The sequence below is a fragment of the Eubalaena glacialis genome, chromosome X (assembly GCF_028564815.1).
Source record: "Eubalaena glacialis isolate mEubGla1 chromosome X, mEubGla1.1.hap2.+ XY, whole genome shotgun sequence".
Lineage (NCBI taxonomy): Eukaryota > Metazoa > Chordata > Mammalia > Artiodactyla > Balaenidae > Eubalaena > Eubalaena glacialis.
Window position 1 is genome coordinate 21,440,360 of NC_083736.1, and position 18,488 is coordinate 21,458,847.

General features: G+C 45.4%; 1 protein-coding gene and 1 non-coding gene across 2 annotated transcripts in view; both read right to left on the bottom strand.

Moving 5' to 3' along the window:
• PCYT1B (phosphate cytidylyltransferase 1B, choline) overlaps nt 1–18,488 on the bottom strand; it is a 142,375-nt gene that overhangs the window by 47,467 nt on the left and 76,420 nt on the right. Inside the window, exons 4-5 of the mRNA XM_061178834.1 lie at nt 14,172–14,323; nt 11,085–11,163 (exon numbers count right to left, since the gene is read on the bottom strand). Coding sequence (XP_061034817.1) covers nt 11,085–11,163; nt 14,172–14,323 — 231 coding nt within the window. The remainder of the gene's footprint in view (nt 1–11,084; nt 11,164–14,171; nt 14,324–18,488) is intronic.
• On the bottom strand, nt 11,619–11,691 carry TRNAA-UGC (transfer RNA alanine (anticodon UGC)). Its single transcript has one exon. It is a non-coding gene; the product is annotated as a tRNA-Ala (tRNA).

The following is an 18,488-nucleotide window of genomic DNA, read 5'->3' on the forward strand; positions in this document are numbered from 1 at the left end:
CAGAAAATGGGCAGAAGACATAAATAGACATCTCTCCAAAGAAGATATACAGATGGCCAAGAGGCATATGAAAAAGACGCTCAACATTGCTAATTATTAGAGAAATGCAAATCAGAACTACAATGAGATATCACCTCACACCAGTCAGAATGGCCATCATCAAAAAGTCTACCAACAGGGAGTTCCCTGGTGGCCAAGTGGTTAGGATTCTGGGCTTTCACTGCCATGGCCCAGGTTTAATCCCTGGTCAGGGAACTGAGCTCCTGCAAGCCGTGCAGTGTGGCCAAAAGTAAATAAATAAATAAAACATGCTCCTCTTTTAAAAAAAAAATGTCTACAAACAGTAAATGCTGGAGAGGGTGTGGAGAAAAGGGAACACTCCTTTGTTCACTGCACCCCAATGTTCACTGCAGCACTGTTTACAAGAACCAAGACATGGAAGCAACCCAAATGTCCATCGACAGATGAATGGATAAAGAAGATGTGGTACATATATACAATGGAATATTACTCAGCCATCAAAAAGAATGAAATAATGCCATTTGCAGCAACATGGATGGACCTGGAGATTATCATACTAAGTGAAGTAAGACAGACAAATATATCGCTTATATGCGGAATCTAAAAAAATGATACAAATGAACTTATTTACAAAACAGAAGTAGACTCACAGACTTAGAGAATGAACTTATGGTTACCAGGGGGAGGGATAGATTGGGAGACTGGGATTGACATATACACACTGCTATATTTAAAACAGATAATCAGCAAGGACCTACTGTACGGCACAGGGAACTCTACCCAATATTCTGTAATAACCTAAATGGGAAAAGAACTTGAAAAAGAATAGATACATGTGTATGTATAACTGAATCACACTGCTGTACACCTGAAACTAACACAACATTGTTAATCAACTATACTCCAATATAAAATTAAAATTTTGAAAAGAATCTGGTTATGCTTGCACTTCTGTTGTCAACTGAAATGACGTGTTGGCAATTGAGATCTTTCTATCTAATATGATAATGGTCACTCAGTCAGAGATATCAGGCATGAGACAGCATGATGGACAGAGCCTAGGGACAAGGGTGCTGGGTCCTCCGTTTGTACACTTGGGCAAGTCACTCAAGCCTCAGAAGGCAAGTTACTTAACCTCAGCCTCCAAAGCTGAGAAATGAGGTGGCTGCACAAGATGACCTTGGCCTCATCTGTGCCGCCTCCCTCTCCCTCACTCCTTACGTCCAATCAATTTCCTTCTACTCACCAATCTACTTCCTAAATGTCTCCCTGGTTCACCCACTTTTCTCCATCCTCCATCTAAACCAATCTAACCCCATCTTGTTCAAAGATTACAGCAAGAGCCTCAAAACCAGTCTCCAGGGATGTCGCTTTTCTGTCCCCTCAATCTACTCTCCACGTAGCAAGAGCCGCAGAGCAGTCTTTCAAAATATAAGTCAGATACCTGCTCAACATCCTTCGTTGGCTTTCTACTGTCCTTTGTATTTGGATTCAAATCCTTAAACTGACTCTGAGGCAGTTTGCCTTCTCTCTTCCCTGTGCTTCTCTCCAGTCTCATCTCAGACCCGCGTTCCGCCTTCCCTCCCTAAGCCAAGGCCCCTGTGCTACGCAGATGCAGCGGGCGCCCTTCTCATTGCTTTCTGTGGAGCTGAGCAACAGCTGGCCCTGCCTTGGCCCAGCGGCCCTGGACCTCAGTGTCCTCCGAGGGCTGCCCCCTCCCCTCACTCTGCCACATACTCTCCACCTGGTTAACTCTCGGCCATCCACTGGGGTTCACCTTTAGCATCACTTCCTCAAGGAAATCTCTCAAAGCCCAGACTGGGTCTTCCTGCTTATTATTCTCTCCCATGGTCCACTGCTCTCTTCCTTCAAATATTCCCAGACAACTTGTTCCATAACCGCCTTTCCCACCTGACTATCAGCTGCCTGAGGGAAGGAAGCGCTCCTGCCTTATTCTCGTCTGTATCCTCAGCACTGGGTGACAAGCAGGCACCAGGAGTGTTTGTTGAATGAGTGACTAGATGCACACTGATGTCTGAGTGCCTTTCCAAATCCAGTTCTCTCTGATGCTGTGGACAGTGGTGAATTTGTCAGCCTTCCAGCCCCCACCAGGGCGTCCCTTTGGAGCTTTCCTTCGCTGCCATCTGCACATTGACAGTATCAGCAGCAGGGTGGCCCTGCTGTCACAGACAAAGCATCCAGTTTCTAATATACTGTGGCTCAGAGGGCAGAGTTGGGGTTGGCCCCGAGGCCGGAAACTTCTTTTAGCACCTTCTAAGAAAGCGGACTCAAATAGAAAACTAAGTAGAAGGCAGAGGGTGCCGACATATAAAGGCATGGATATAAATAGCACCCAACTGTGCACGGGGCTCTAGTGGGCAAAGAACCCTGAGGGGTCCCAAGCCAGGGGGCCTGAGACAACTTCCTCACCTTGGCGAGAGCAGCAGGGAGCTTCCTGGGGAGGAGTATGGCCCGTCTTTCAGTAGGCAGGCATTTCACTCACAACCACGGCCGGCTGAAATGTTAAGGAGACTCTCTAGCCACTAACTGATTTTAGCAAGTCACTCAGACACTGGTGACATGAGCTCACCGTTTCTTTGAAGCCACAGGGTGAAGTCTCTGTGGCTGAGTAACTGAAAGTTGGGGCTGGGGAGAGATTTGCTTTGGCTGGTTGGGAGGCAGGTCTCTGAAAGAAGCCAAGCCCTCTGCTGACATAATGAGGCACCCAGCTTCCTCCAAATCCTAATTATTGCTCTGCTAAAAATATTCAGTAATGAGCGTGATCAAAGAACCTTTTTCATCATGCTTTTCAGAACTGCGGCATTTGGTTATGGAGCTATTTTAAGAAGCAGCAAAGCACATGTTAATGAAGGAAACTTTCAACAGTAGTAGGCAATATTAGAATGACGATGAGTAATGTGGACCTTACAGTCTACTTCATTTAAGCTCCATCTTTTCATCCAGCTTTGCTGGAGAATTTTGACATGTTCTGACAAGCAGAGCAGAGGGCTGTAAAGTTTAATTCATGCCCTCGATATCTCTGGCTTCATATAAAGTGATTTTTGACTTTCAGAATGAACCTCGATTAGAGGATAAAAGCCAAATGTGGATGCTGACGCCGTTTCTGAGCATCTTTCTCCCACGACGAACGCTCTGGCCTTCTCTACCTGGGCCCCAAACAGATTTCTACCGTGGCTCTCCCTTGGTGAGGAATCAGCAGAGTAGATCAATGGACCACAAGAAAGGGTCCTTGTGCCTATGAAAAGTCACACGTACGTCTTATGCCTGTGCTCCCAGAGCAAGTAAAATGCCACCTGACTATTCAATTTGGAGGTGGGAATTGTGGTGGATTAAAGATGGGCACGATTCCTGTCCCTTGTAATCTGAGCTGGCCTTCATGACGTGCTTATAACAAATAGAATGTGGCATAAGTGATGCTGGGTGGCTTCCAAGGCCAGAACCAGTGTCAACCCCAGCTGAGCTCCCTGTCAACAGCCAGCACCCACTGCCAGCCACTTAAGTGCGCCATCAGGGACCTCCAGCCCAACTGGGCCAGTGTCTGACTACAACCATTTGAGAGACCTTGAGCAAGAACCACCCAGTCAAGCCCTTACTGGAATCCTGTTCCACAAAATCATGAGCAAAATTAAGTGGCTCTTTTTTTTGGCCATGCCGTGCAGCAGGCAGGATCTTAGTTCCCTGACCGGGGATGGAACCCGTGCCCCCTGCATTGGGAGCATGGAGTCTTAACCACTGGACCGCCAGGGAAGTCCCTAAAGTGGCTCTTTTAAGTCACTAACTGCAGCAATAATTTGTTATGCAACAATCGGATGATCAATCGCTTAGAGTTAGAAAAATATTGGACCTGTTTCTACACCCAACAACTAGAACTTGAGGTTTTCCTGATTCCTAAAATCAGGAAAGTAACTTTCTCTTAGCTCACTAGAGGCTATTCACCCAGAAATAAAACCACCAGTAAATGCTTGTTGCTGCTCTACAAGGCAGTCGAAGAACTGTCACCCCAGGACATGCTGACTCAATTAAACCTGGGGGTAACCCCTGGGGTAATTCTGGGTGAACCAGAATCCCTGGTCTGGATTCATGCTACTCTAAGTGAGCTTTATGAACCTGCAGTAGCTAACAACCTGGGAGCTCATTAGAAATGGGGATCTTAGGTCCCACCAGACCTACTGAACCCAAATCTGCATTTGAACAAGATCCTGCAGGGATCTGTAGGCACAGTGACACTTGACAAGCACTTGTGTATACCAGGCCCTTCACGACAACTTTAGGAAAGGAGCAGCTTGCTCACAGCTCAGATCTTACAAAGACTTAAAAAGGTAATACTCGCCCCATGCCATAACCCATCACTGTGTTACTGACACATCAGGCAGTTTCTCCCCCTCCTCCCTCCTCTCCAACCCACCAAACCCCACCTCGCCATGTTTCCTAGCAGCCTTCCAAGTCTAAAGCATATGGGGTTTCCTTCCTTGGAACTCCTTACAAACCAGACTGGTATCTGAGAATGTCAGGCCTCCCGTTCTTACCCAATGCTCCTGACCACCAAGGGAGCCCTTTCTAAGAGAACAGTACAGACCCGACCAGCTCAGGGTAGCACGGAGTTCCCCCAGCTGGCCCCAAAAGGATGTGAACCAACAAAAAACTCCATTAGGGAGACTGAGTACATTATACGCAGCAGAATAAATTTCTGATATATTATCCAATGTCATTTTCATTTCTGGGGATGATGTCTGTCCTGAAGCCCTCTTCCCACTGATGCTGAGACCTCCATCACCTCAGGGGAAAGCAGATGTAGCTGAGAATACAGGAGACTGTGTTCAGCTTTTGACTTCTGAAAGAAGCTCTTCTGAAGGCTCATTTCCAAAAGAATAGTTATGAAAGGTAAGGCTTTCACTTGAAAGAGCCAGGCTTTGAGGACTGCAGAAAGGGTTTTCTAAATCCCAGGAGTGTCCCTTTGATGATCAAGAACCAGAGGCTGAGTGGTTCAGGGTATAGAATGTTTAACTGTAAGCCCTGGAGTGGGGAAAGACATGAAATTAACACAGGGGCAGTTTCCTGCCCTCCGGGAAGAAGAAAGCCCCTCCTGAGGTTGAGGGAAAAGCCCAGGGAGCGATCAGAAGCAAGAGAATAGAAGCAGGTCCTCTGTCTTGCCCTGACTCAGGTTCAAACCCCAGGGGCAGAGGCAAGGAAGAGACCCCCTGAGCAAGCCCAGAGCAGAGGGGCTGGCACCCTGTTTACCTCGAGGAACATTGGGAGGAGATGGTCCCACAGAGGCCCCGTGCCAACATGGGGAGGCCTCAGTGGAGCATTCCTCAAGGCGAGCAGGTCAGACAGGGCCTCATGTGGCTCCCTCCCACCGCCCTCCAGTAATGGTGGAGGACATATTAGACGTTCCTGGGGACCCTCTCAAGGAGCACTGACGGTAGCTGGGACTTGAGATCAGCATGACTGCTGGGCGGCACGCCTGTACTGCGGGGAGGGGGGTAGTGAGGCAGAGACAGGCCAAAGAGGGACGTGGCTGGGAAACAGATGGAGGCGGCGGCCATGGGGATCTGGTAGCCGGGGATGATGGCTGAGCAGGTCTTGATACCCCACAACAACAGGTCAGCAGGGCCAGATCCGCACCCCATCCAAGCCAGTACCAGATCATGCCAGGAGAAAAAGGCCACAAGTTGAGTCCACATGGTCTAAGTGCAAACCTTGAAGAGTCTGAATTACTTCAAGTGTCAAGAGTGGGTTTATTTTTTTTTTCTGTCATCTGTGGAAACGGGAGCTCCTAAGTCTGGTTACAGAAATTCCTCTTGCCCCCTACCCAGTTGTCCTTCCCCCGCAAGAGAGCTGTTCCTGGCACTCCCCCGCCTCCGAGTGGCATCTGGCTCCCTGTGACGCACAGAATGAAGCCTAAACCACCCGTCCTGCCAGTTTTTCTCTCTGCTGCCACCTCCACGCACCCTTTACCACACGAACATTGTTGATTTTCCCCAAATACGCTGCACTTCCTCATATACTCCCACCTTTGGACACACCTCCCATGCCTGCTATATATAGCAGGCTTCTAATATTTTGGTGTAATTATTTATATCTGGCTCTGCTCTCTGTCAAGGGTGAGGGCTGTCTTATTCATCTTTGTATCCCATTTTCCCACCAACAATTTCAGGCTTGTGGATGCACTCAGCGGTTCGTGTGTTAACCAACGAGAGTCAAAACCATCCAAAGATAGAATGGGCTGCCTTGGGAGAGAGGAAGCTCCCCCTCACGGGAGACGTGCAAGCATCAGTTCTACCTGGATCTGGCAGTGATGCCAAAGAGGAGGTAGAAGACTGGGTGAGTGACCCTTAGGAGCCCGTTCTACCTTCAGACTCTGAAGGTCCCTGAATAACAGGAAAAGGCTGTAGCGGCAGCAGGCTGAGGGTGAAGGATGGTGGGACCAACATGGGTGGAGTTCCAGTGGCCTCCAGGAAGGGGGAAGATGGCTCTGATGCAAGTGCCAGCAATGGGGGCAGCTCAAATATAAAGTGGCGTGTATTCGACTTCTTGAAATCCCTAAGTAAAGCATATGGTAGCTCACTAAACTACAGTATCTGTACCATGCCAGATAATGGCTTAATGTATGTAGGAAAGTATGCATGGATGCACCTACAGTACCTATAGATGAGATGTATGGTAGAAAATAAAATAGCAGAAAATAAACTAAGCCATTAAAAATCTACTTCTGCACCTACCTTTAGCTAAAATACCAATTCCAGCCCATCCCTTCCTCAAACTCTTCCTCGCTCCAAGATTCTCAGGCAGCAACAGGCTTATGGGAAGTTTATGGAAGGTGGTCTGATGAAGGAAGATGGATGGAGAAACTAAGGAATTCAGATTACCGTACTGCCTCCTCAACCTTGGACAGCTCCACTTATAGAGTCAGAAAAACCATATCTGATCCTGTAAGAGGATAGAAGTAATTACCTTTACCCCAGCTGTCTTTTTAAGTAATCCAAATGGATATAATCTGGGGAGGCTGGGTATTTTATTTTATTTTATTTTTTTTAACATCTTTATTGGAGTATAATTGCTTTACAGTGGTGTGTTAGTTTCTGCTTTATAACAAAGTGAATCAGTTATACATATACATATGTTCCCATATCTCTTCACTCTTGCATCTCCCTCCCTCCCACCCTCCCTATCCCACCCCTCTAGGTGGTCACAAAGCACTGAGTTGATCTCCCTGTGCTATGCGGTTGCTTCCCACTAGCTATCTATTGTATGTTTGGTAGTGTATATATGTCCATGCCACTCTCTCACTTTGTCACAGCTTACCCTTCCCCCTCCCCATATCCTCAAGTCCATTCTCTAGTAGGTCTGTGTCTTTATTCCCGTCTTGCCACTAGGTTCTTCATGACCTTTTTTTTTTTTTATCCCTTAGATTCCATATATATGTGTTAGCATACTGTATTTGTTTTTCTCTGACTTACTTCACTCTGTATGACAGACTCTAACTCCATCCACCTCACTACAAATAACTCCATTTCGTTTCTTTTTATGGCTGAGTAATATTCCATTGTATATACGTGCCACATCTTTATCCATTCATCCGATGATGGACACTTAGGTTGCTTCCATGTCCTGGCTATTGTAAATAGAGCTGCAATGAACATTTTGGTACATGACTCTTTTTGAATTATGGTTTTCTCAGGGTATATGCCCAGTAGTGGGCTGGGTCGTATGGTAGTTCTATTTTTAGTTTTTTAAGGAACCTCCATACTGTTCTCCATAGTGGCTGTATCAATTTACATTCCCACCAACAGTGCAGGAGTGTTCCCTTTTCTCCACACCCTCTCCAGCATTTATTGTTTCTAGATTTTTTTTTTTTAAACATCTTTATTGAAGTATAATTGCTTTACAATGGTGTGCTAGCTTCTGCTTTACAACAAAGTGAATCAGTTACACATATACATATGTTGCCATATCTCTTCCCTCTTGCATCTCCCTCCCTCCCACCCTCCCTATCCCACCCCTCTAGGTGGTCACAAAGCACCGTGTTTCTAGATTTTTTGATGATGGCCATTCTGACTGGTGTGAGATGATATCTCATTGTAGTTTTGATTTGCATTTCTCTAATTTTAAAATCCCAGCAATGACTATTTTGATTCCTGGTGATTATTTGAAACCCTGTGACATTGACGGAAAACCTCAGCTCAGGAAAATGATGAGTATTGGGTATAGCCGAGACTATTTTTCCATTATACATTTGCCCCAAAGAGCACCTATAATTTGTGAGTTTTTGCCTGTTATAAAGTAGAGCAAGAAAGATGCAAATTCATAGATATAATTTCGAAGATCTTTCAGATCACAGTCATTTTTGAAACAAGTCAAAGAGTGAGCCCTTCCATCTTTCACTGAGATTTTGTTGGGCTGTGAGGCTAAGATGGTTTGGAGTAATTCAGCACTTGTCATCAGCATCTCCTTCAATAAAGAGGTGTGCGAGGGATTCAGAGGCCAAGATACCAGTGAAAAGCCAACAAATTGGATGAAAGGTCCATATCACTCAGGCCAAAATATCACCCTTACATCTAAATAATATGAACCATTCCACAAGACAGAAGTGTGTGCCCGCATTATCTAGGTAAATGGCTCCATTCCCCGTGTGTTGGGAAGAGCCCCTGCACACAAAAGGCTTCCATCTTAAGCTGCCTCCCCATCATACTCAATAAAAGCACTCTCTTGTTCAGCCAGCACTTAAGGAGCACCACAAATGTACCAGGGACTGTGCTGGGGATGCAAAGATGGATGAGTTATGGCCGTGGCCTGTGGCACTTCACTCTAGCTAGGGACACACACCCACCCACCCCCACACACACAATCAGGAGAAGGGAGCTGAAAAGGAGGTCCATGTGCGAAGAGTGTCTGCCTCTGAAGAGGGCGGGGGGTGTGCTGAATCATGCCCCAGGGAGAGGGTGCATGTCCGGGTTGGCTCCTCAGCTGGGCCCTGCCCAAGATGCTCAGAGGAAGGGCATTCCAAGCCCAGAGAACAGCTGGAGCAAAGGTATAAAGTGGGGGTGTGTCTGGAAACCAGGACAGATTCCGTGTACCTGGAGTGTAGAGCCTATGGAAGGCAGAGCACAGAGCTGAGGCTGGTGAGACAGGGAGAGAAACCCAGTAACAAAACCCAGGAGCGGAGACTTCCCTGGTGGCCCAGTGGTTAAGGCTCTGCACTGCCAATGCAGTGGGCACGGGTTCGATCCCTGGTCGGGGAACTAAGATCTCACATGCCCCATGGTGAGGCCAAAAGATATTAAGAAAAAAAAACACACAAAAAAACAAAACCCCAGGAGTGGTCAGAGAGACCAATGGGAAATTAGAAGGTCCCAGAAGTGTCCCAGAAATGGAAGCAAAGACAAGAGCGTCTAAGCAAAGAACACGGTCAGCAGTGTCGTTATGCCCAGAGGGGGGACTGAGCTAAGGCCGCTGGATTGGGTGGTCCAAAGGGCATCTGAGAACTGAGCAAAGATGGGACAGAAGTCAGAGTGCAGGTGACTGAGGAATGACAGTTGCCACTAAGAGGAGGACCACGCAAGGATGTCAGTGAAGGTAGAGGCAGGAGGGCGGGCAGAAGGAAAGATTTGGGTTTATTTGTTTTTGTAGACTTCCACGTAAGCTGATAAGAAACTACTGGAGAGTGAGAACCTTGGATCACAATGGGAGGAAGAATAAAAGAAAACATGCTCAGGGAAGGGAGAAGGTAAGTTCAGATGATCGGTTAGCCTGGGACAGAAAACATACCCCCCCCCTTCCTCTGGATGCAGGAGAGGAAGCAAGGATGCAAGGACGCAAGGAGTTATGGGTAAATCAGGGCAGGAAGGGGAAAAAGAGGAGGTAAATGTTACCAAGGAGCACCGAGCATCCCGCTGAGGCTAGAAACCACAGATCTTCTATGATGCCCCAGGAGCGATTTCCCTGGAGTCAGAGCAGCGTAGGAGTAGGAAGAGTACTTGATGAAGGAATTAATTCCGGGGAGCCCGCAATGGAAGGAAACCTCCCTCTTTCCAGTCCCCCAAGAATTCCCTGGGGCCAACCAGACTCTCTGACCTGAAGAGAAATGCCTAGTGACAAATGGGACAACTTCCAAAGCTCAGGCACCATGTCTGCCTTCCATGACATCAGTTAACTGTTTCAGGAGGAAACAGGTGGCCGAGGAATGACAGTTGCCACTAATTTTTACTTGACTACCACAAATATTTATCCATTCTTTCTTTCTTTTTTTTTTTTTGGCCTCTGCATGTGGTACCTGAGGATATTATTATCATGTGACAGGATGACATATGGCAGGACTGGACTTGGGAGACGAGGAGTCCAGATCATTAATTAGCCAGTTATCTGTATTCTTCTGGAAGGAGCTTTCTTGGGAACATAAAGTAATTTCATTGTTAATGAGGAAAATGATTGCCCTTTAAACAACAGGGTCCGGGGAGGGGGATAAACTAGGAGTTTGGGATTAGCAGATACACACTACTATATATAAAATAGATAAACAACAAGGTCCTACTGTATAGCACAGGGAACAATATTTAATATCTTGTAATAATCTATAATGGGAAAGAATATTAAAAAGAATATATATATGTGTGTATATGTGTGTGTATGTGTGTATATATATATATATATATATATATATATATATATATATATATATATATATAACTGAATCACTTTGCTGTACACCAGAAACTAACACAACACTGTAAATCAATTATACTCCAATAAAAAAAAATAAACAGGGTCCTGTGATTTTAGGTCCTGTGATGAACTCTAAAATCGAGCCTCAAACCGGAAGTCGAGTACTTTGGTGCTCAGGTTAATTTCTATATAAATACCTAACTGGTGTCTGTGCCACAGCTGAGCCTTAGCACATGTCAACAGAGGCTTGCAGAGGCTACTTGGGAGACATGTGAAACTCCAGTGCCTTGTATGTGTATGCTGCAGGGCCAGGGCAGACGTCTCTTATTAACCCTGATTACTATGTCACAGGGGACAGCTGAGCACAGGACGACCCTCACCTGCTTCCTTTATATGCTTGTAAACATCATCAGAGCCAGCAGAGGAGTACGGAATGTCATCGTGGGCCACAAAGTCAATCTGTTGGAGAGAGAGAAGAGTGACATCACCACTGGGATGGGGCTGCATGTCTGCAATTTGAAAATACATATTTTTTTTTAAAACAAAGCAGTTGTAATTAAGCAGTTGAAATAAGCAGTTTATAAGGTAGACTTGAATCCTTGACTGAAAGGTATTTCCAACTGTCTCTGTTTCCACGAGCTGATGGGAACTAGATTGGTTTCTCTCTTTTGCTGGTCCCTCTTTCTTCTCTTACCTCTGACAGTAGGTGTTTTTGGCCTTCTGTTCTTCTGCCTCTAAAATCTCTCCTTCAGACAATTCACTCATTCTTCAGATTTTAATCACCTCTGCTATGAGGAGCCAAAATCCTCATTTCCTGTCCCACTGATGGCAATAGGCCCATCCTCACATTTAAGTCATATTTTATTTTATTTATTTATTTTTTTGTCTGTGCCACGCGGTATGCAGGATCCTAGTTCCCCAACCAGGGATCGAACCCGTGCCCCCTGCAGTGCAAGCACAGAGTCCTAACCACTGGACCACCAGGGAATTCCCCCACTTAGGTCATATTTTATATTGTAGAAATGAATTCACGCCTCTCTTCTCATTTGATTCATACAACCACCTTGTGAGGCAGGTAGGGCAAGTATTACTATTTCAGTTGGGTCATACGGCTGCTGAAATGATAAAACTTGTCAAGTTTGCCCAAAGTCACCCTTTTCTCTTTTGCCACCCTTGCTGTCACTTTAAAAACCTGTCTGGAATTTTAATTCATCCTGAAAACTGGTGCCCCTTCCAAGGGCACCTCCATTTTCTAAGTTTACTTAGGCTCCAAACACCTTGGAATCAGCCTTTTTTTCCTACTTCCTTCACTCTCCATAGCACATAGGTCACAAGTTCCATTGGTGTGTGTGTGTGTGTGTGTGTCTGTGTGTGTGTGTGTATACATGAGTGCATACACCCATCACTTCCTCTCCATTACTTATGCCAAATCCAGGGCCCCATCACCTGGATTATTAATACCAACTTGTACCTGACCTTCCTCACTGCAGGCTCTTTCCTCTCCAAGCCATCCCTCTGTCACATGGTGGGGGGACCTCCTTAAACAGAATTTTCTTCTTGTCATCCTTGTGCCTGCTGATCTTCACTAGTTCCTTGTTTCCTCCTCCATCAAGTAAAAACTTCTTGCCTAACTTTCAAAGCCCTTTAACAAGGCTTCACTCCACCTTGAGAGGTAGAGTAACAGTTTAATTTTGCTGGGTATAGATTCCTGCCCCACCACTTACTAGCTATATAACTCATAATTTAGTGGTAAGGATTAAATCAGGATTTCTCAACCTTGGTACTAGTGACATTTTGAACTAGATAATTCTTTGTTGGAGGGACTTCCCTGGTGGTGCAGTGGTTAAGAATCCACCTGCCAATGCAGGGGACACGGGTTCGAGCCCTGGTCCGGGAAGATCCCACATGCCACGGAGCAACTAAGCCCGTGCGCCACAACTACTGAGCCTGCGCTCTAGAGCCCATGAGCCACAACTACTGAGCCTGCACGCCACAACTACTGAAGCCCGCACGCCTAGAGCACATGCTCCGCAACAAGAGAAGCCACCGCAATGAGAAGCCCGCGCACCGCAACAAAGAGTAGCCCCCATCGCTGCAACTAGAGAAAGCCCGCGCGCAGCAACGAAGGCCCAACGCAGCCAATAAATAAATAAATAAGTACATAAATTTATATAAAAAAAAATTCTTTGTTGGAGGGGGAGAGTCTGTTCTGTGCATTGTAGGATGCTTAGTGGCACCCCTGTCCTTTACCCAGTAGATGCCAGTAACACCCCTTTAGTTATGACGGCCAAAAATGTTTCTAGGCCCTGTTAAATGTCCCTTGGGGGCAAACTTGCCCCCACTTGAGAATCACTGGATTAAATAATATAATTATGTAAAAGTGCTAAAAATAATAACTGGTACACAGCAAGTACTCAATAAATGTTATTATCATCAATTCGATTCTTCGTACTCAAACTTAGTTGTTCCTCGTCTCCAGTGTATGACAACAACAACAACGTCTCAGGGTAGCCATGAGATTGAATGTGATTCATGTAAGAGCAAAGCACTTAGCACAGGGCTGGGTACATGGAAAGTACTCGATAAATGGCAGCCATCATCAGCATCTCCATAATGCTGCACACAAGTTGAAGATACAATAGATGCTTAGTAAAAATGTGTTAGTGATTGCTGGAAGTAAATCATATTGTAGTTTTTCCTTTTTCTTTTTATTCTTGCTGGGAAATTGTCTCCTCTGCTATTACCCATGCACATTTATCAGTGTTCTCTATTCTCTCCTGCATCGTGAATTTAAAAATAGAAAACTCTTAGAACAGCTTAATCTTATTTTTTTGTACCGCTTATAAAAGGAAAGAAGAGCTCCTAATGTGGGGCTGGTAGGGAGATACAAAGCACATAATTTGATGCAGATCAAAAGGATTTCTCGTGTTTTCAACTAATAAAAATCTTCTATCAGTAGGAGTCTCAGGGTCACAAAATCAGAGATATACAGTTCTTTCCTTAAAGGCTGACCCCTGTCCCTCTGGATAAGATGTGTGGTCATTTGTTCCATGAAAAATGATGCCTGTGGAACTATAAGCATCAATAATAATGATGGTGATAATGATGACGACATTTTTGGAGCTCTTGCTTTGAGCCAGCCAGTGTTCCAAGGGTTTTACTAGATGATCTCATTAGATCCTCAAAACAGCACCCATTTTCTGGTTTAGGTAAGTGAGTGCAATATCTTGCTCAAGGTCCCACAGTTAAGAAGTTAAGCCACACATGGACCTGAGTGGTCTAGCTCCAGAGATCACACTGAGGAAGTGGGATGCTGTTGGTCCCCAGGCGTGGGCACAGGACAGGTGTTGCATCAAGTGACATCACATGACAGTGCCTGAAGTTACCTCTTTCCGAAATTAGAAGAGTCTTTGGACTTTCTGCGACTCCCTAATTCTGCTACTTAGAGAACGTGGAAGAATAAATACCTTGTGTTTTTCCAGAAACTCTGGCGTGAGTGTCCACGGAGCATCTCTGATGACTTCATCCACATAGCGACAGTGTCTCAGCGCTTCGTATCTCTCTGCTTCGTTCATCACGGTGAAACCTTTGAATTTGTGGGTGAGGTCATCACTGCAAACTGAAACAGGCAAATGCATTAAATGCTGTTAGCTGGCCCAGGCCCTGCTCACAGCCATCCCAATACAGACATGGCTCCTTCAGCAAGACAAAGAACTCAGCCTTGCTAGGTGCGTGACATAATCAAACTCAGTTTTATTTTGTTTTTTTTTACGGGAACGAAGGATCAGGAAGTGAAGCAAGCTGAAATCCACTGGCAATTGAGAATTTCATTTTAGTGTTAATTACAACTGCATTCTCCACTGTGGCTTTTATTAAAATTATTCTCCACGCTACCTAATGTGACTTTCACATCTTTTTATTTCCCTATCCCACCCTTCAGTGAACATTACTATCCAGAAATAAAATGACCAAATGAACAGACAGAGAAGGCAGAGCAAGGAGAAGGACCAAGAGGCCTGAGTTATGGAACGTTTGAACAATCAGTTCCAATTCCTTTAACACATCATTGTACTTAGTAACTCAAGTGTGATTCACGTGCACGCACGTGCGCACGTGTGCACACACACACACACACACTTCTGTTCCCTGGATTGAGGTCCAGTCACTACACATTGGGCCACATGATCAAGAGGAGAAGGTCACGAAATAGAAGATCTGATCTAGCAGAGTTCATCCTTCCCACATGCCATCTTTTCTAGGTCTCGAGTTCCTGAATCCTCAAATGGGGATAGAACTATCCTCCACTATCAGCCTTAGAAAGGATTTTTTGAGGATTTATATAGAAGTGCTTTGAAATAAAGTGAGCAATAAATATTATTCATTATCATATCCAGAATATATTTTTGTTGGCAAAAGCAGCTTTTCTACATGTCAGGAAGAGACGTCATTGTGGCTACAGTCCCTGTTTACCAATATCCCCGTCAGGGTCTTACTGCAATCAGTCAGACTACCCTGACCACTCCTGAAGATGAGGTTTTTTTTCCTTTAAGGTATTATGTACATACAATAACCTTACAAATGTTAAGTGTACAAGATATGTTTTAAAAACAAAAATACAGGGCTTCCCTGGTGGCACAGTGGTTAAGAATCCACCTGCCAATGCAGGGGACACGGGTTCGAGCCCTGGTCCGGGAAGATCCCACATGCCGCGGAGCAACTAAGCCTGTGCGCCACAACTACTGAGCCTGCGCTCTAGAGCCCGCGAGCCACAACTACTGAGCCCACGCGCTGCAACTACTGAAACCCACGAACCCTAGAGCCCATGCTCCGCAACAAGAGAATCCACGACAATGAGAAGTCTGTGCACTGCAACGAAGAGTAGCTCCTGCTCGCCGCAACTAGAGAAAGCCCGCACGCAGCAACGAAGACCCAACGCAGCCAAAAATAAATAAATAAAATAAATAAATTTATAAAAAAATAAAAACAAAAAGTCATTTTGATGGAACCAAATCATGACCCACATCCAGAAACAAACCTGGCCACAGAGTAAGTATAACCAACGGTTACACCCAGCATCCTCGGAAACCCTCCTACTGCAGCCCTCACACCCTCTGCATCCAAACCATCAGCAAAACTGCTGGCTCCTTCACAGCACACCGGAAGCCACGTTCTTCTCACCACCTTCACTGCTCCCTTCCCAGCCCATTCACCGTCTCTACCCTGGATTACTACAGTGGCCCCCTAACTAGTCACTGGATTCCAGCCTCCCCCCAACCTCCAGCAGCCTGTTCTCATTGGCCAGAATGATCCCATTAAAACCTGTCAGATTACATCATCCCCAGGGTCCAAACCCTTCCCATCTCCCTCAGAGTAAAAGCCAAACTCCTCCAGAAGCCTACAGGCCCCTACAAGATCCACATCTCCCTCAGCCCATTCCTTGCCTCTCTGACTGCATCTCCTGTTGCGTCCCAGCCCCTGGCCTCCTTGCTGTTTCCTGAAACCACCAGGAATACTCCTACTGAGATCAGGGCTTTGCACTTCCTGTTCCCCAAACCTGGACCAGTTGTGCTCCAAATATCCATAGCGCTCACCCCCTCTCCTCTCTCAAGGCTTCCCCAACCACCCTATTCTAAATTGGGATCCGCCCCCACCACTGGCAGGCCCCACCCCTCCTCACTTCTTGCTATGGCACTCACCATCATATAATTGTCTTATTCGTTTATTGTCGGTGTTTCTCTATTAAAATATAGCTCCCTGAGGACGGGGACTTTTGTCTGTTTTATTTTCTGATGGCCCATAGTAGGCTCTTAACAACTACTTGTTGAATGAATTAACAATGCTTGATACACACAGATGCTCAATAAAGGTTTACTAGGATTTAAGATAATAGGTATATATTTATCTGCAGGTACATTTCAACATACATGCAAATAAGAGACTACTGTGTCTCTCGATACACGTGTATGTCTATATATCTCCTATACATACTTCCTGTGATGATGTATAGACATATGTAGAATACAATACAACACAGAAAACATTGTAGTGTCTTACATTACCAAAACACCATCAACCACATGGCAGGCTCAAAAACCTTGGTAAGTATTAGAATCACCTTAGGAGCTTGTTAAAGATGCCCAGGCTCCATCCACTCAAGGTTTTGATTCAGTGGGTGCTATGGTCTAAATGTGTCCCCACAAAATTCTTATGTTGAAATCTTAACTCCCAAAGATGATGACATTAAGAGGTGGGCCTTTGGGAGATACTTAGGTCATAAGGGTGGAACCCTCATAAAGGGGATTAGTGCCTTATAAAGGAGGCCCCAGAGAGCTCCCTAGCCCCTCTCACCATGTAAGAAAACAGTGAGAAGGTGCCAGCTATGAATCAGTAAGCTGGCCCTCACCAGAAGACCATGTTAGCACTTTGATCTTAGACTTCTCAGCCTCCAGAATGATGAGAAATAGACTTCTGTTGCTTTGAGCTACCCAGTCTGTGGTATCTTGTTCTAGCAGCCCGAACGGACTAAGACAGTAGGTCTGGAGTGGGGTCCAGGCAGCTCTATTTTTGACAAGCTTCAGGGATGATTCTGAGGCATACAACATTTGAAAGCCCCTAAAGCATATTATGAACATCTTGAGTAAAGAGCCCAGCCTGTGTTTGAATCACCCATCACGCCCAGCTTGGTGGGTGGGTGGTGGTTAGTAGGGCCATAATGACTATGTTATGTATTGATTCACTGAATGCATTGGTTTTTGACTCCATAAATAAGAATTATTTATGGGCCAACCTATACAATTTAAAAATTGATCTATGGCTTTTGAAATGTTCTTAAAAGACTTTACATTTTTAAAAGACTAAAGGATTTTATTAAAATAGTACCTCAAGAATTGTATTAAGCAAAAATGGATTTCAGATCCATCAATTTTCTATTTTAAACAACAGAAAACTAGGCCGAACCATATCCTCTCTCCCTTTTGAACCTGCACCTGAGCAATTTGGTGTAACTTCGAGATGACGGAGATAATGGCCTCTTGACAGAGCACAAAGAAAACAACCAACCTGTTTATGCCTACATGGGGTCCTATCTTCATATCCCAGGAGTGACCTCAAGAAGCAGCTGAACGTGCTGACCAGTTATTGTCTACACAGTAATTGCGCCCAAAGCAGCACTGTTGTTCCCCAGTCTTGGCAAATGCACCCTGACAGCCAGATGGAGAACTCTGAGCAATGGTGTTCCGTGGATGAATTCACTGAGCTGTCTGGGAGCTCCCGCTGTAGCTAACCTATACTGGCAGCTCACTGTGCTCAGAACGAATTATTACTAATACCCCGCGGGAGAGAAAATATAACACAGGGGATGAATTTGGAGCCCAGCAGACTTGGTTCGAATCCCAGCTCTGCTACTTATTACCAGGAAAGTTACTCAAACTCTTTAAGCCTCAGTTGTCTGTCTTTAGCACATGGTGAAGTTTGGAGAATTAAATCTGCTCATCTGTGTGAGCAGAGAGTCATGCTCAGAAATGTTTGCCACTTATTAATAGTACTCGTGACCTAAGACCATTTGTGGAGATATTTATTCATTTCTGTTTTGGGCTCTGTCTTTTCCCTGTCCCCACTTCACGCGCATGCCCGGCTTCTCGGTACATACTCCCCCGCAGAAGCTGTGAAGTTCAAGCTGCTGGTAGACAACCTGTCTTTCTGGCTGCTGTTTTCCCAACTTGGGGGAATTCCGTAAGGAAGAAGACAGACAGAAGATTCCTCCACAGGAGGAAGAGGTCAAAGGT